Source organism: Bombyx mori, chromosome 9 (genome assembly GCF_030269925.1).
Source record: "Bombyx mori chromosome 9, ASM3026992v2".
Classification (NCBI taxonomy): domain Eukaryota; kingdom Metazoa; phylum Arthropoda; class Insecta; order Lepidoptera; family Bombycidae; genus Bombyx; species Bombyx mori.
The window spans coordinates 5584433-5603506 of record NC_085115.1 but is presented as its reverse complement, the minus strand read 5'-3'; the positions used below and the strand labels follow the sequence as shown (position 1 = coordinate 5603506).

General features: G+C 37.5%; 1 protein-coding gene across 5 annotated transcripts in view; it reads right to left on the bottom strand.

The window, feature by feature from the left end:
* Positions 1-3637: 3637 nt before the first annotated feature.
* sNPF (short neuropeptide F) overlaps positions 3638-19074 on the bottom strand; it is an 82303-nt gene continuing 66866 nt past the window's right edge. For 4 of the 5 annotated variants that reach the window (XM_062669940.1, XM_038012686.2, XM_062669941.1 and 1 more), the window contains 4 exons: positions 14620-14798; positions 5943-6053; positions 4769-4855; positions 3638-4335 (listed from right to left, as the gene is read on the bottom strand). In XM_062669940.1, the coding sequence (XP_062525924.1) occupies positions 4273-4335; positions 4769-4855; positions 5943-6053; positions 14620-14798 (440 nt within the window). In that variant the 3' untranslated portion in view covers positions 3638-4272. 5 annotated transcript variants of the gene reach the window in all.

Below are 19074 nucleotides of genomic sequence, written 5' to 3'. Positions count from 1 at the left end.
CCGCACGGATAGGTACCACCACCCTGTCTATTTCTGCCGTGAAGCAGTAATGCGTTTCAGTTTGAAGGGTTGGGCAGACGTGATATTGTAAAAACTGAGACCTTATATCTCAAGGTGGCGGCATTTACGTTGTAGATGTCTATGGGCTCCGGTAGCCACTTAGCACCAGGTGGGCTGTTAGTTCGTTCACCCATTAAACAAAAAGCTATTCGATTTTCAATGTGGAATAGTTAAATCGTAACTATCTGTTATCGTCCTTATCAACCCATAGACGTCTACTGTTGGATATGTTCCTCGTTCAAGGTTCGACACGATGACCGGCTCTGCCCAGCCACATCCAGCGAAGCTCACATCAAACATCGGCTCAACTTGTGGGAAGCCACACTGCACGTGGCTCGTTTCTCTCTCTCTCTCTCTCTCTCTCTCTCTTTCGTTTCTCTTCATACAGAAATTCTCGAGCGCCATCAATTTATTGCATTTCGACAACAACAACAAACATTGATTTGGTATAGTATGATTTGATGAACTACGATCAGATGAACCTAACCTAACGTATAGAAAAGATACAACAAATAAAATTTATTATCCTTATTTTTTATTGTACAATGACTGGACGCGTCCATTGTCTCATTGTGTTAAGAAATTACCGTAACTAATTACCAAAGTCCGTAGGTATCAGAAGACAAATGCGATCTTTCGTCTCAAATATGACATCGAATTCTTGTAATTTAATTAATAGTACATTGTGCACCAAGTTACACTTTCTTCCCTGTACAGCGGGAAGAAAACCGAACTTTCGGCGTCGGTAGGAGAAAAATTGTATTGTAATTTATAACGACTGTGATACGTAAATAAATAATTTGTCTTATTAATTACCATTAAGTTAGGTTCAAATTCCGAGATTAAATTAAAACATTAAAATCGAATAAATTAAAATGACAGTGAGCGGGAGATTGAAGCGTCGATATTTAAGTTCCAAAGATTCATCTAGAGATATATGAAACTTTGGCTCTTGATAAATTTAATTCAGAATAGAATAAGCGCGTACAACAAATCTAATTGCACGAAAATCAATTGAAGCATGAAAGCCTTTGTGATTGCACTGTTCATTCAAAATCCTTTATCCCATTTCGATTTTGCCATTTAAAAAGCAAATTTTAATCTCATTTTATTAATTAAATCGATCGTCTCGGCTGTCTAGTACTCTCTCTACTTCGTCTACTATTATGCTATGATATAGGAGATCGACTGCCGGTCGTTTGACAATTTTTTTTTGGTAAAATTATTTTGTATTCAGCATATGAATGGTAGGTACTTGTTTTAGTTTTGTACGTTTCCCGGGGTCGTCGGATTAGGAATATATATTTTAAGTTATACCTTCAATAACTCACGACCCTCCCGGTATGTTGATGGTCTTAAGGCATCTTAAGTAAATACCGCTACTTAGATTGAGACTTTGTGGCAACGGACCGGCCGCACTGGAGATCACTTGAAGAGGCCTATGTTCAGCAGTGGACAGTGGACAGACTGAAATGAGATTGAGACATAAGGCCGCAGTCTCAATTACATTGAGTCAGGCGGTCAAATCTACATATCTATACGTAAAATTCTCAGAAAAATAACGTCACAATCCCATATAGAGTTCACTTTAAAGAATTTACCAAAATAGAAGTCGATTTCAAAAATAAAAAATAGATCTCGTTCAATACTCGTAATTCATTAACAATTCGTGTAAAATAAATATGAAATTTGGAATTTATAATTTTATTACTAGAGTTTGCATGTACGCTCTTATGATCGAGGAATCCTCAATTTTCAAACCACGAGCCAACCAGTAAAGCATGCATGCTGTTTCTATACATTTCAAACGTGAACCCATTATTGAAATGCTTTACTAACATCAACTTCATGTCTAAGTTAGAGGACGAATAGATGGGTGGACACGATCACGACCCATCCAGTTTTTTTTCCTTCCTATGCTTATAGCCTTGAGAGGCTATATCAGCTTCTCCTTGACGTGAGCTCACGGGGCTCAAACCGGGTGTGTTGCTAACACTGGCCCTAACAAGAGCAGTGCTTCGCAGAATCTACCACCGGATCGGAAACGCGACCCACTGAGAAGATCCGGCGAGAAACTCAGTGGGCTGTGTCTATGGTTTAATTCACTCGTCGAGCCCTTCGTCGCAAGCGACGGGTTCGATGAGGACGGTGACCGGTGCTTGTGGTACCTAAAAGCACCGTTAATGGATCGGGAGGATCCGTAATGACGTGCTTAGGGTGACGTCCCTAAGCACGTCATTACGGATACAGCCTACAGGATCGGGTATGTAACCCATCCAGTGTTAAAGTAGCAAGGCTTACCGACATCATAACGTGACTGCTGTTACTTAGGTTGAGACATGCGATTTTAGTCTTTATTGTATTGTTTAACAGATGTTCCACACTTTATATTCGAACAGTCTACTGCTTCGCTACAGAAACATTCAGGCTATGGGAACTAACTGTGCACGCACACCATACGTCCTGACGTTACTAGTCAAGTCTGATATAATAATATGACACCAGATGCGCGGGGAACTCATCCATCAAAACAAATAAAAATCAGAAATCGGAAGTGCGGAAGACACATTATGGGAATACATTTTTTTGTGGTTAAACGTAGTGGCTCTAGATACTATGATTAAGCCACCTGGTACTGCTGATAAGCAGTCGTTTGTCATTGAATTTTGAACTTTCCTAATTAAATTACTCTGGCAACTAAGCAGGCACCTACACTTCATCCATATTGCTCATTATCAATGTAATTTTAAGTTGAGAAGCTATCAAATGTGAGCTCTGCTGAACACACTTGAAGACTTCGTCCGATATATTTTTAAGAATGATCCATCTGCGCCGATATTCGATTATGCCAATGTTCCGTAGACAGATAAGTTTTTATAATGACACCATACATTTGTAATTTCTAAAGGCAAAGTAATTTCGCATGACTAGGTTCTAACATTGTATCCATCTCTGCATCGAGGCAGTCATACGTTCTAGTTTAATTGTTGTAATATACGATTGAGACAACGATCTCATGTCTCAAGTCACCTTTGGACTTTGAATGGCACTCACTTTCTTCAGTCCATGGGCTCCGGTAATCGCTTTAAAACAGATTGGTCGCAATTTTAAACTTATTTGAAAGCGATTTTGTTAGTATTAGTCATGAACATCACTATTAACTCTCCTTATTCTAGCGAACGATTCAAATGAACCCTTTAAAGTGAAATAAGGGAAACTAGTGTCATATAGTTTGCGTGGAGAATACCTCTGCCGCGAAACAAATAAGCGTCCAATTAGAAGGTTAATTGTCATTCAGAAGCGATAGGCACTTTAAGTAAATATCCCATGGCATTATGAGCTTTGTGGTAGGTAATCGGTCTTAGCTCGTTTGCAGATAATAAAAAATAAAAAAATTCAATTATAGAATTCATGAAATTCTTTCGTTTAACATTTTGTAAATAATTGCCAGGCTATAATTTATTCTGGAGCTCATTTTGATCTTGGCAAATGTCTTTTCTATTTCAATACCCGTAAGTAATTCAAAATATCTCAGGAAAATATTCAGGAATTTGCTAAGTTAAATGAAAGCGGTGCATACCTCTTGTTAAAATTGTTTATTTCAATTCATCAATTAATCTATTTAGATGTAATAACAAAATTAAACATACTACACTTATACTTAGTGTAAACAGTATTCTTTTTAATTTATCGATGCTAAAGTGGAAATTTGATTAAACAGACTTGAAGACAGCTCTGAAATGAACGGTGTTAGAGCGAAGTAGTTTTACATTTGCCCAGCTCTAAAAATGTAGAACTCTTCGCTCTGCTCACGACGGTGATAAAAAGGCTATAAAAGACAAATTTCAAATTAAAAAGTACAGAGACAGTCTTAATATAAAGTTGACTGGAAACGTCAACGGGTGTTCTGATATTTCTGTCGTCAAATATTACAAACATTGACGCACAATGATCATAGATATATTTAAAGTAGAGAAATAAAACAAGAAACTGATTAATTAGATGCCAGAACAAAGTTTAATAACACTCTAAAATAGTTTATATACACAAATCTTATTAATACGACCGAGTATTATCTAAGAATCTATTAAATATTTTACGTTTACATACATTTATTACGGTAATTTTATTAATAATCGAAAGTTAGGTATATATTTTGACATTGAGAGAAATACATCTAGGTTGCGACGAGAGGATATGTTCTGGGTGAGCTTATTCTTGTTGTCTATCATCTTCCACGGAGCCGCTAGCTTTCACTTCCTTAGGCAGAGCAGACTAAAAAAGTAAGAATATTAAATATATCAATATAACAATACAGACGGGAGGTTTCATTATTTAAAAGAAATTTTTAATTTTATTTCTTTGACAGATATTTTGTATGGACAATTGACACCACATTCACTTTTCACTGAACTTCATACTTGACGAAAACATGTAAATGTATTATTGTATAGCAGCTGTCCACGCGGATGCATCGCTCATTCAAGTAGGAGAGAGACAGATGTCGAACGCTGCCGAACGCGGAGGCCGATTGTGCCTCTTTGTCGCTCGTTGCGCGCTCTCGCTTGCACTTCAAGCCTTAAATGGAACGCCTCAGAGCGAGGTAACGCCGCATGAGTCATGTTTTTTCGTGCGTGCAGGCGGCTCCATCGAATTATAAGAGGTTGTCAAGACAAAAAACAAAAATTTTAATCGCTTAGATACGTACCTCGTATGGCATTAAGAACATATTGTTGTCAGATCGGCGGCCGAATCGTAGACGCATGGAAGGGGCTCGCACAGCGCGATCCTGCTCCTACACAAAAATGTAACTTATATCACACACCCTATAAAACTCTTGCAATAAGCAATAAAACACGCATTCTACAGGTTTAATGTCCACAATGATTATCGCGGCACGATACCGGAATTGTTCAACTTCAATAGAACTTAGAAAATAATAACAGTAAAAATCATCTCATGTATCAATACTGCCAAAGCTTTTAATCTGATTAAATGCACGAGTATTTTATTAATTTCCAAATCTCGATTTGAATCTCAAAGATTTACGAAAATCTAGAATTCCGTTTCAAGGAATTCCTGTCGCTCACGCGTTCCGAATCACAGAGTTTGAAAACAAAAATAGTTCCGTTTAGTATTTCAAAGAAGATATTATTACTGTTTCTAGAAAATTCCATTTTCCAATCTTCCATTCGAATTGACCGTACTTTCAATGCGGATGCTTACAAACTTTTTGATGCATTTTAAAACTTATAACTTTTGCTTTTCTCTTGCATATTGACATACAGCGTGCCGCTTTTGTTTTTAAATGCAAAAACAGTGTAACGGTATGTACTTCTCGCGCATTTCTATGTATAGATTTACGTTCTGGATTCAAAAAGAGAACATTCGTCATAAATCGTTCGGCGTCGTAAAACAAAGAATAGTGCCTTGTTAGAGGAAATAACTTCATTACAAGGGTTAACACTACATCAACGAGTTTTACGATCTCCTGATCAATACATACTATTGGGATTTCGATGAAGAATGTTTTTGTTTTCTGCTCTAAACAAGAACCTAGTATTGGTTTTCATCTCAACATCTATCTGTTATCCATCTACTCAACATCTATAGCGCCTTTATTTCTATGCCTTTAAATTGAAACTATACACGGAATCAATTTTATCCAATAATGTTCCGTTATAGGTTCTTCCTACCAACCTTCGATGACTTTAGGATAAAATCTGACAAAATAAATGGTTAATACGGCTTGTTAAAAACAGCAGCGCATATTTTAAATTAGATTATTTTTAAAAGCATTTATTTATTATAATTGTTTTTAAAAACATTTTAAATACTTTAAATGTTTTAAATTCTTTTCTTTTATAATTTTCCGATCTTACCTCCTGAGGGAAGATATGTGGCACAGCGCGTTCGTCAGAGCGGCGTCCGAAGCGTAGGCGGACCGGGGTGCGGACCTCGCGGAGAGAGAGCAGCTCATCCATCTCGTCAATCTAACACAATTCAAAAAGCTTATAAAGAAACTAGCCTTACTCGCCCGCTTCGCTTGGCATTTAAAATTAACATTATTATTTATTGTCATTATTATTAGGAGGTACAACACTCATATAAATATTAGCCTATCCATTAAGTACATGTATTTTATACATGAATACCAAGTTCCAAGTCAATCGGATGCATGATTCAGTAGTTATAACGGAACATCCATAAAAACCACTATACATTTATATACCTACTAGCTGACCCGGCAGACTTCGTAGTGCCTCAATCGATAAATAAAAGACACATCAAGGGGACACATCAAGGGGACACATCAAAGGAAAAACAAAATTGTTTGTTTTTATACAATTGCGAGCTTTCTTGTATTTTCTCACCTTTTAAACCTTCTCTGGACTTCCATAAATAATTCAAGACCAAAAATAGTCAAATCGGTTCAGCCGTTCTCGAGTTTTAGCGAGACTAACGAACAGCAATTCATTTATATATGTCGTGGATAGCGACTTGTATTGTCGTAGATAACGACTTTTAGTAATATTAAAACGGTGGTTTTGATTATTATTTTAAATGATGAAATGTTGTTTTGTTAGATATCACAAAATGACGGGTAGACTCCGTAACGCCACAGTATAAAATGGCGGTACGTGGACAGAGTCGTGGCATTCCGTGTCAGACAGTAATTCTGTCCGTCTCAGTCAGTGAGTCTCTGTCAGTCAGTCGGTCTGTCGGTATGTGCAACGAAACTGTCGGTTTACCCTGTCATTGTGAAAGTTGTGTGTGTTGAGTTTCAATAATTATTATTGAAAAATTTTATTGACTAAACTGAGTTCAATCGACTACGAGTTCTCAGCCATCCCTGACGTGAGCCGACATCAGAAGTGAGATCAGGACTCTACTCTCACTGGCGTGACGTGTTTGAACATGTTCGAAGTACAGCAAAAAAACATGATGCCGATCAGAATACTGGTAGTGGTACGCCACAAGAGCGTGAATGCAGCATACGTAAGTCGTGTAATAACGTCTCTGTTACCTCGATGGAAGATCTGAGCCACGAAGAAATCATCACATCTTACGTTCTGGCTCATGTTGCCCAGTTTGACGTCGACTTCATCACATGGCATTTACTAGCGGAAATACAACACGTAACAAGCTATTGCAAGAAATTAAGGCAAGTGCAAATCTCAAGTGAAACTTCGATCGCAATAATGGATCTGTCATGACGAGTGGGTAGTTCCGACACGATCGTTTTTAAGCCAATGACTACTGCTAGAGTTACATGGCACTAGTGCAGTAAACCAGGACATGAGACTGTGAATTGTCACTGAAATTTTAGAATCTACTCGATTCAATACCAATAACACTACACGTTCGACGACTTCGGGCTCCAGCAAGCAAGCAAACAAGAAAGCAAGCAAGTTTCCGTGGAGAAGAAAAATTGACACATCTGAAGTCGTCGTGACCTGTAAGATAAGACGTCCGGTGCGTTCGTGTCTGGCGATGCGGCGGTGTTCGGGTTCCGCTGGCAGATGCAGGTTTTTCCGGTGAAGTGCGTGCTTGTGCGTGCTTGACAAGTGTTCGCGGTTGGCTTCCTCAGTGTGGGAGTAACATCGTGTAGGAGAGGTGGAACCCGTAAAATTGTAGTTTGCGTGGTGGCTGGTAAGATTTGTTGCGATAAGAAGTTTGCATGGTGGTAAAATGTCTTGTGAGTCTGCACAGGTAGCCGGAGGTGAGACTTCCGCGGTCGCGGCCCACCCAGTCCGCAAGAACCGGGCAAATCGCCTCGACGGTACGGAGGCCGGCCGACGGGTCCGCCAAACGACGGGACCACGCCTCCAGCACGGACTGCCGAGATTGGAGCCTCCGCGCTCCGGCTGCACTTGCGCTAGGGCGCGCCGCCTCGTAGAAGACTGTGAGGTATCCTTGAATAACTTTGACTGCGATCGCGCGCTGCCGGCGTCGCAGCACGGCGTCGTTCTCGTGGGTAAGGACGTGGCACGAGACGGGTGCTCCGTATAGTGCCATCGACCGCACGGGTACCATCACCCTGCCTGTTTCTGCCGTGAAGCAGTGGTGTATTTCGGTTTGAAGGGTGGGGCAGCGGTTGTAACTATACTGAGACCTTAGAACTTCTATCTCAAGGTGTGTGGTCCGTTTACGCTGTGGATGTCTATGGGTTCCAGTAACCACTTAACACAAGGTGGGCTGTGAGCTCGTCCACACATTAAATCGAAGAGCGTAATCAAACGAAATTAGATACGAAGTTTAAAGGGCCGTTTAAAGTAGTTGAAGTATTGGATGGTGACCGTTACACATTGAAAGCTTTAAATTCAAAACGTACTTAAAATACCCACATGATAGGCTAAGAAAAATGCCAGCATGACACATACCAGTCGAGGTTGATGTAAATGATGATGAAGAGCAAGCTTAAATTGTGGTGAAAACTCGAGTAAGGATAGTCTATCGGCCGTATTGTGTTCGACCGTACCAGTAGCTATTACGTAGTCGTAGCCCGGTAGAAATCGGTGTCTCTTGAGGCAACTCAAGTAGTCCGTGGGTGCGCGGTGCGCGTTTGGCTCTGGCGGAGGTCGGGGTCTGTAAAGACCATCGTGTGTAGTCAGCGGGTGATGCACACGGGCGATCCACGCTGTGGATGCGCATCATGAGGGCAATTGCGATTGCTGGTCGGCTGGAGAGCCGTGGCGTTAGATATTTTTACTCGGAAGTTTTCTTTGATCTGAGTTCCTGTAAGCTATGCCTGATTTGTACAGAGTAAATTTGAAGTTTGATGAACGACTGTGGTACGTGCTCTTGCTGCTGAATAGTGAACTTTGTATACCCTATTGTTTGATTTGGTTAAAATGGTATTAAAACAGTTTAAAGCTTTGATGACTTTAAATTTTCCGATAAGTCGTAAAGTGTAGTCAGGAGTGATCGAGCGGAACAAGTGTTCTCGTGGATGTTTTTGATTGTAGGTTAACCATCACACGAGGACGTGTACAATCAGGAAGGCCGTGTCGCAATCGACACGTGATTGCTGCAGCCAATACGAGATATGGGACGCAAACGCCGTCTGTCGGCGCTCGATGGGTCAACTATTCACCGGCCGAGCGGAGCGACGTGCCGGTAGCTGCGTAATATCGGGCAATTTTGGTAAATAAAAACAATCTGGTGAGTCGTATTATTTTTATTTGGATTCGGGTGCCGAATGCTCTCTTGTCAAGAAATCTATTAGTAGTAGCTTCATAATTCAGCAATTTTATACGATGGTTCTCATAAAAGGTTTCTGTTGTTTTGACTCAAAACTGTACGGAACAAATCCTATGCGATGGTTTATTGCTTACCTATTGTATGTCATGTACTACCTGATAGTTGTTTTAATCGGTTCAGTGAGATTGAGCATTCAGCGAAATAGAACTCTTAAATCTAGTGTCCTTATTCGAAGCCCAGACTTGCGTTATTGATGACCAAGCTCGCGATGAGCTCATGGAATTGTTCTTGACAAGAAGTGCTAGAAGCCGTACATCTTTTGAAGTGAAAACTTCTTTAGAATCGTTGTGATTTCAAACCGGATGCAACACAGGTAAGAGACACAAATACAAAAATGTGTAGGATGAAGCCAGCAAAGAAGGAGACAGAAATAAACAACATACTATTTAATACAGCGCCATCTGTGAGATTTTTTTAAATACTAACGTGTGTATGAAAGCTCTTGTAGTGAATTTTAATTTAGGATTATACGTGAAATTAAAATATCAATTCACAGAGGGCGCTACCTTACAATTATTTACTAATGACAAAATTTTACATTTACTTAAGACGTTTAGGATAATTGTATTTTAATTTTGGAAGGTTTCACTTCCACCACGTGTGAATTGCACACATTTTTTTTTTTTTTTTTTTAAATTATTATTGTTCTACCATAAGAATAACAGAGGCGAGCCCCTTCGAATTCTTTATAGTTCGCGTGCCATATCCCAAAAGGTTTTTACTTAAAATGATACTGAAAGTAAGAGATTAACTTTGACGAGACCAGAACATTGGAAATTTAGTAAAATTCGATGTTGAATTTTGTTGAAATGAAGACAGATTGCTTTAACTGGTAATAGAATCTATGATTACATAAGGTTGCCTCTAAGTAGTGCTACTGACGAGACTGATCAGTGAGGTGAGAGTATCTCCATCGATTGGTACAGCGGAGACCTGGGTCTCAATGGAGACTATTGTTGTGTTGGTCTACTAATGACCTTGACTCTATATTGTGAAGTGATGTGTATTGGTTTTATCATTTGTTTTAATGATAATTTGGGTGGCAATGTCACTAGCTGCGCCGGCAGCCAGGCCAGGAGCGTTCTATACGATTTTGTTGACACTAGTGATGTAGAAGATGTAGGATCAAAAGACCACGATACAACTGACTGATTAAAGTAAGGATTTTGTTGTCCTATTTTGTGTGATTAGTAAAGAACAGTATTCAGCGTTATTTATGACTGGTAATTGAACACCTCGCTCGATTTAGGTGATGTGTTCGTTTTATTGCCGGATGGAGGCATTGCGATGTGTTTTATGGTTGAAGTGGGTACTGGATGGAAGTTCCACTTGCGTGCCGGATGGAGGCATTAGTGTTTTGTGTTGAAGTTGGGTACCAGATGGAGGTCCCCCTTATTTGCCGGATGGAGGCAATAAGTAGTCAAGAGCTACTCGATGGAGGTGGCACTTGAATTGGGTTATCGTCACTCGATATAGGTGGCATGAGCTACTCTCACTAGATGAAAGTAATTGTAACGATAGTTTGTGGTTGATACATAATACTGATGAAATACTGCTCAGATTGAGTTGTTTTGTAATAACTCGGGTTTCTAATGCTTATTGAGCATTAATGAAATTTTTCAGTTGTATAGTGTATCACTAATAGTTGGGTAATTAAGTTATCTACTCACACAGGTTAACAAAGTCTGTTAAAGATCTTGTTGAAAGCTAACGTTATGGTTTGTAATGAAACGAATCCCAATCCTCAATCGTGAATGAATCAGGAGTGGCCGAGACGAAACCTGTTAGATATTGCAGAAGGTTGTTTTCCTTGCAGGAGCGTCACACAGGGACGTGTGACGTGTCAGAATGGCCGTGTCGTGGATAGCGACTTGTAGTTGTCGTAGATAACGACTTTTAGTAATATTAAAACGGTGGTTTTGATTATTATTTTAAATGATGAAATGTTGTTTTGTTAGATATCACAAAATGACGGGTAGACTCCGTAACGCCACAGTATAAAATGGCGGTACGTGGACAGAGTCGTGGCATTCCGTGTCAGACAGTAATTCTGTCCGTCTCAGTCAGTGAGTCTCTGTCAGTCAGTCGGTCTGTCGGTATGTGCAACGAAACTGTCGGTTTACCCTGTCATTGTGAAAGTTGTGTGTGTTGAGTTTCAATAATTATTATTGAAAAATTTTATTGACTAAACTGAGTTCAATCGACTACGAGTTCTCAGCCATCCCTGACGTGAGCCGACATATATATATATATATATTAGTATAGATTTAATTTTTTTAATATTTTTTTTCTTCTGCCGTTACCGTACTAGGCGGTATGAATACAATACGTTATTCTTGTTGCAGTTTGCATTGGATTTTAATTTGACCAACGGCCACTTTCTCGATTCTACCTCCCTTTGGTAATGGAAGAGCTTCGATTTATTAATTAGATAGATTTCGAATTTTCAAAACAACGTTAGGTTATTAATAATATGTAGATGTTTTGTTGTTTCAAATTCGTGTGTATTAAATCTCAATATTAAGTTCATTTCTGAAATTCAATAAGTTTTCAGGCATTCTAAAAGAGAATAAACTAAAATCGTGAATATCAATTTTAAAATATATTTTAAATTGATAATGTTTTACTGGATAGTTTTGATTTGCTTTAGATTGGATTTGACTAAAGTAGATTATAAAAGACTGTATCTCTTATTACTGGCATCCCAAAGTAGCGGACGATGATTAAAAAATCAGTGATAAATGATTAAACATGTACCCTACAATACCGATTGTCAAAATATCTGGAACAAAAATTAGTGGCGAACAGAATTTAAAGAGATAGCTTCTGCAGAACTTAAATAATATTATGACGTTTCTTCCTCAATCTAAATTGGCGATCTCTGTTCTCCTTCCGGCCAGACATAGAGACTTGGAACAATTTTGTTACTGTCTTATACAATTGTATTTACAGTAATTGGGAAATTTTAAATGCGAATACACATTGGTCTTTTCATTTATTCTATTACATTTTTGTACTAGATAATTCGAGATAGTGATGTACTTTAAGCGGGCTTTTTAAAAAAAAAATATTTTATTATCTAATGATAATCGAAACGTGAGCAGCTACTGTAAAAATAACCTTTAACTCATAAACATACGTTAATGTTAATTGTTTCCGCGCACCTTTCCGAAGTCTATCAGGCAAATAGATGAACCGTATCGTTTCATCATTAGAGTTATACATATATTTTAAAGGCCAAAACTATTAACTATCACACCACTATACGTATGTTGTACGTACGTATATTCATGGCCACGAAGCCCTACTAATGGAGCAAGGGATAAGGCGGGCTTCATAAAATTAGGGATGAAAGGGTGTTGAAAGTTAACAAAATTGATTTATATAATGATCGAGAGAACTACGTTTTTCGGATCGGTACTCCTTTTACACTGCGTTGTTAGGCTGTTCGCTTATACATTTTCAAATTTCTTTCAAATTAAAACAAGAAATCAGCAGTGTATCTGAAAAGCAAAACTATAGGTGTAGATCGAAAGTTGGCAGTTTTGTTTAACTTATAAAAAGTAATTCGGGTCATGTATGTACTCAGAGCTCTTGGAAATATTCCAGATGCTACGGCGCTATGGTAGCTCAACGAATTAAACTCTAATTTCAAAATAAAATAATACGTTATACATTGAACGACCTCAAGCTAAGATTTTTGCCTTTGTTTTCTTGACGTCGGATTTTTAATCTTAAAAATTATAATAATATGTATAGTTCTTACTGATAAATTTTGAGTAAGTACCAAGTACCATCACAAATGTTTTAATGGGTAGAACGGTAAAATTTTCAGAATCCTATTCAAATCTTATTGTCAATTATAATTAGAGATGACTTTATTTACAGTAGGCGCCATCTTGGCTGTATGTTACGTAATTAAGTCTTGAAAATTTAAATACTACATTTTGGTATTTCGAAAAAATATAAAAAGATGTTACGTGTACCCAAAACAAGTAGAGTAAGCAATGATTTTTTTTGTTTTCCACTCTCTCTCTCTCTCTCTGGTTGTAAATAAAACTGGCAGTCTGTTTTGATAGACGCTCGTGGAGATGAACAATGCCAGATCTATAGCTATGCGGCTGGGTCTGGCTTAAGACTTTATTGAAATCTCGTGTGATAGTGCAGTGGAGGACAATTCATTTTAAAGCCATATATATATATAGTGTGTGATAAATCACTGAATTTAAACCATTAATGGGCGCATGCTACCGATAGTTAATATGAACTCTGATCCAGTGACAGAGAATGCGATGATAAGATAGACAGAAAGGGAAGGAAAGAAAAATTATCATTCATTATCATTATCATTACAATTATTTTTTATTGCTTAGATCGATGTACGATCTTAGACCCCTTGCTTAGTGGTCACCAAAGCCCGTAGACAACAACAACCTAAATGCCGCCACCCTCCTTGACATATCAGTTCTAAGTCTCGGGGTTATAGTATAACAGCTGCCTCAACCTTCAAACCGAAACACATTACTGCTCTATGACAAAAATAAAGAGGGTAGTGGTACTTATCAGTGCTCGCAAGACCCCTACCACTTCGTGTTTTAATTTCAAATCTTCTTATTTCACTCTGACTCCTGAAACCTCATAGCATAAGTAACACTACTCACCGTGAGACAGTATTACATATTCGAATATTCAGAACAATATTCGTTGACGTAAGAAGCAGCTTTCATTTTACTGTTATATCTTTAATATTTAGAACGATATCGGTGCGTGATCTCTCTTAACAACTTAATATTTCCGTGCTCGTGTAGTACTGGAATTTATCATTCAAATTTATAGCGGAATTTGGCTCTCCGAGTTATAATTCTATTATGTTGTATCTGAATATTATTCTATGTAACCTTCTCGGTGCGTTGATATATTCAAATTATTACGATTGTCAAATTGAAGCAAATTTAAATTGTCTCTCCCGAGAATTTGCTGATTTCTATGTATCGTATACTAAGCATGTACACATACGTAACTAGTATCTGACATCTTAATGCTAATATCTAAAACCAGAACAATTGAGCTTTTTTTATTTATTTTATATTATATTTTGTATTGCCCCTGTAGGCAGACGTGTATACGGTCCGCCTGATGATGATTGGTTACTGTCGCCCATGGACTTCAGCATTGCCAGGGGCAAATCCAAGCCGCTGCCTACCATTAAATCTACCGTTGAGCTAGTAAAACAATCTTAATGTACACGTAACGTACATAGCGAGGATCTTATAAATGTATTTTTTATGAACTCACAGGAGCTTGAGGTGGCATGTCGGGATCTGATCGGCGGCCGAAACGCAGGCGTCGGGATGGCGATCGAACAGACTTGCGGGCCAGCGCGTGTCCGCCGAGCGCGTCGTGCTGGGCCAGAAGAGCATAGAGCCCTCCCAGTGCATCCCAGTTATTCCGGCTCTCGAATGTTGCAGGTGACGCTAGGACAGCGAACGGTAAATAAAAAAGATGTGTGATGTCGTGGGACACCAGATAGGAACGAAGTTCCTTATTATAAAAATATTAATTTTAAGTTCTATTCGAGTTATAAAGAAAATAAAACTGGAGGTTTCGCAACGACCCACGGTCGTTCGGTAACGTGCGAACTTATTGTGGTACACTTCATTCACGGTTGTTTGCATAAGAGTTAGTGTGTTGCGCAAACGAACGCTCTGAGATCGTGGTCAATGAATGATAAAAAAATATGTAATTTTTTGTACGTTATTACAAAGTTAAGTAGTACACTGTGTGCATTACTAATAAAAATCTTACGTTACGGACGTTTTTTCCCGGTTAGGGTACCCCTCCGCATCGTCCCGTAAGGAACTTCATTCCAAAAAGAGAATTTAGTTAAAAATTACTAAAGAATTCAGACTTAAATGTTCCATATTCAACACGGTACGGTTGTTCATCTGTGACTACCGAAAAAACCATATATATTTTTTATTTATTGCATAGATAGTTCGACGAGCTCACAGCCCACCTGGTGTTAAGTGGTTACCGGAGCCGATAGACATCTACAACGTACATGCCGCCACCCACCTTGAGATACGAGTTCTAAGGTCTCAGTATGGTTACAAAGGCTGTCCCACCCTTCAAACCGAAACGCATTACTGCTTCACAGCTGAAATAGGCAGGGTGGTGGTACCTACCCGTGCGGACTCTCAAGAGGTCCTTCCACTAGTAAGGTCCTACCACCAGTAAGTAAAAGACATAATATAAATACATTTCGATTATGAAAGTATAAGTAACATTTAACAAAGATTCTGAAATTAGATAGCAGACCACGAAATTATTGAACACACAAATCAATATTCACTTATGCCGCGAGTGATCTGAAAAAATATGTTAATTTAATAATAGTAAAAAAGTGTAATGAACATTTATAAATTTTATTAAGAAATAAATAAACTTGTTTTAAAATAATAAAAGCTCAATGCATAGAGAGCACTGAAGTATGCATATCATTTTATATGCATTTTATTTTGTTAGTGAACTCATCATCTGAATAATTTAAAGCCAAAAATGTAAATGGTACTAGACTAAAAGTGAGATAATTCTTATTGTAAAACAAAATAAAATAAATAACAGAAATTTAGTAAAGACTGCCAAGTGAATTTACGATAATATTAAATTGTAATGTTTTACAATTTATATGTGTGTTAACAAGTAAGGAGCAAATCGGCAAATACGATAAAAAAATAATTAGGTACTGAAAAAAATTCTGTGTAAATGCCATACTAACGCTAATAATGATAGACTAACTAATATTCTAAACATATGCACATGCAATCTTACACACATGTGTTCATGAACCTTCATACAAATACATACATATGTACGTACATACATTCATTATATACATACATCCGCTAGTATAGTGTATGCACAAAAATTGGATTGACAATAGTTGTGTTATGGCAAAAACATTATATAAATTTGTAAATGTTTGAGTTACTAATTATTATATTATTAATAGAAAATAAATCGTTACAAGTCGCTACAGGTACTCAGCAACTAACTTTCCTTATTAATCATGTAATGCGAGAATAACAGGATTGCCCAAGTTTTATTACGATAGAACTTTGCGTAGTAAAAACATTTTTGCGTTCTCAGAGCGAACACGAGAACTGGAAACTGCGAGATTCAGAAGTAAATTCGCTATTGTTACATTACATTACCGGTAACGATTAATTGATATTTTCACTATTAATTTACTGTAAGTAATATTTTTTATTTGGGGTTATAACGTAAATATTTCTAATGGAGTAGGTCGGTAGTGTGGAAAAGTCCAAATACGATATAAATATGAAAATATGAGCAGTTGCAAAGTTCGAATCAATTCAGTTATTGGTGATGAAAATTGATAGGCGTACTTTCTCAAAGCACATTTTTTTTTATTGCTTAGGTGGATGGACGAGCTCACAGCCCACCTGGTGTTAAGTGGTTACTGGAGCCCATAGATATCTACAACGTAAATGCGCCACCCACCTCGAGATATAAGTTCTAAGATCTCAGGTATAGTTACAACGGCTACCGCACCCTTCGAACCGAAACGCATTACTGCTTCACGGCGGAAATAGGCGGGGTGGTGGTACCTACCCGTGCGGACTCCCAAGAGGTCCTACCACCAGTGATTACGCAAATTATAATTTTGCGGGTTTGATTTTCATTGCACGATGTTATTCCTTCACCGTGGAAGTCAATCGTGAACATTTGTTGAGTATGTATTTCATTAGAAAAATTGGTACCCGCCTGCGGGATTCGAACACCGGTGCATCGCTTCAACACGAATGCACCGGACGTCTTATCCGTTAGGCCACAACGACTTCAATTCTAAGCCCGGTCAACTCAAGTTATGAATAACGGGACCTTTAGGTAGGAAGGTAGGATGAGTGTACCATGGATTAGAAGTAGCAGTATAACTTCTGAATATAAATCATACACACTATTGGGAATGAACTTTAGCCAAATTTTTCTTTGTTTGAATCTTAATGGACAGTAAGTAAATAACTTATTTAATTTCCTTTCTCCAAGAACCGTGGGTCAACATACCATCGTAATTGGATGGAAAATTTACGTCCGTCGTGGCTTTAGTTTCCGGTTTTCGTAAAACTTACCTTACTTCTAAACAAATGGATCGGACTAAAGTACCTATTCACGCTAATTTCGTACACACAAGAGACTGTTAAATATAGAAATATATGTACAATTTCTTTTATATAAAATAGCTCACATGTGCAGAATTTTTCCTCTTATTACTGTTATTGCGTAATTACAAAGATCTTGAAGGTTTTTTTACCATGAAAATTTAACTATACCGTCCATTTGATAAATTGAAACACTATTCTATTGCACAAGGAATAATCTTCTTAGAATACTTAAGACAAAATGCGAATAGAAAAAAAACATTCAATATATTCTTACGATGCGATCATTACGTACGTTATGAAAACGTTCCCTTGTAATACAAAGCGAGCAAGTATTAAAAAAGATTCTTCTTTGTGTTAGGTTATAAAATATTGTAATCGTGAGGATAGGTTTTGTGAAGCACGTGAATGTTGTCTTAGCTTCAAATCATAAGGTTGAAATTAAAACGACCATTTCTTGTCTTGAATAAATCATTTAGAGCACAATGCCTAGTTGATATATTATGTGCCTTGCTATTGTGATATTATTATTTTAATATCGTAAAAGTTTTGGCAATCCTACGCAGAGAGAACCTAAATAAAACCGCACGACATGTTTATTACCACTCAAAAAATATATTAAAAAAACAAAACCAACTTATCATTGTTTTATTACATGAAGCTATTTAACTCTGTATCGTGATGTAATTGGTACAAACCTAGATTAAACTGCCCGACTTATTATTCGCTATATTAAGAGAATTGACAGATTAAAGCCCCCTTTTAATTGACTATTGTTTGTTGAGTAAGAAGAGTAACAAATTAGTGTACATTTATACTCTCTCGTAACTATGATCGGAATCTGTCTAGGAATTAACGTGGATCTAAGATTTAACTAAGTTCAAAGTTTGCAAGTTGACCCTGTACCCACCTCGACCGGAAACATTGGAGCAATAATTTCTGCATTTGCGCTGTCGCCTCAAATTCGAAGATTGTTGTCGAGTCAACTTTAAATTGGGATTGTTGTAGTTTGTCATTTATTATACTACCCACGATTTTATGCAGACATTCTTTTTCATACATTATTATTTACATTATTTCATACATTACGATTTTTTGGGCACAAAGATATATTATGTAACCGTAATTAAAACTTCTTTTATAGTCGTACGTGACCACGAAAACCGTAATATGTTCGAAATAATATAACGGAAATAAAAAAGAAATAGATTAAACCGTAAAAGTAATTTTATTTAAGTCTATGACTCGGAAAAACTGACTAAAATACTATACGTAATCTTAGTATGCAATTTTCAAGTGTGAATCATTTTTGGTATAAAAGAAAAGGCTCGTGATGATAATATTTTCAGCAAAATTAAGGCTACGTGGTGAGCCCCAATACATAAAAAGATACGCCCTTGAAATGCAACGCTATAGAAGAAAGCTTCAAATAGGAGATAAATTTGCGCCAATGTCTTTATAGTCGAAGAACTCAATATCAGAGAGTGTCTGTCACAACAGTAATCCAATTTTTTTTTATTAAAGTTCTTCAATCACGTTTTATGGCAAAACAAACGTTTCCTTAGAA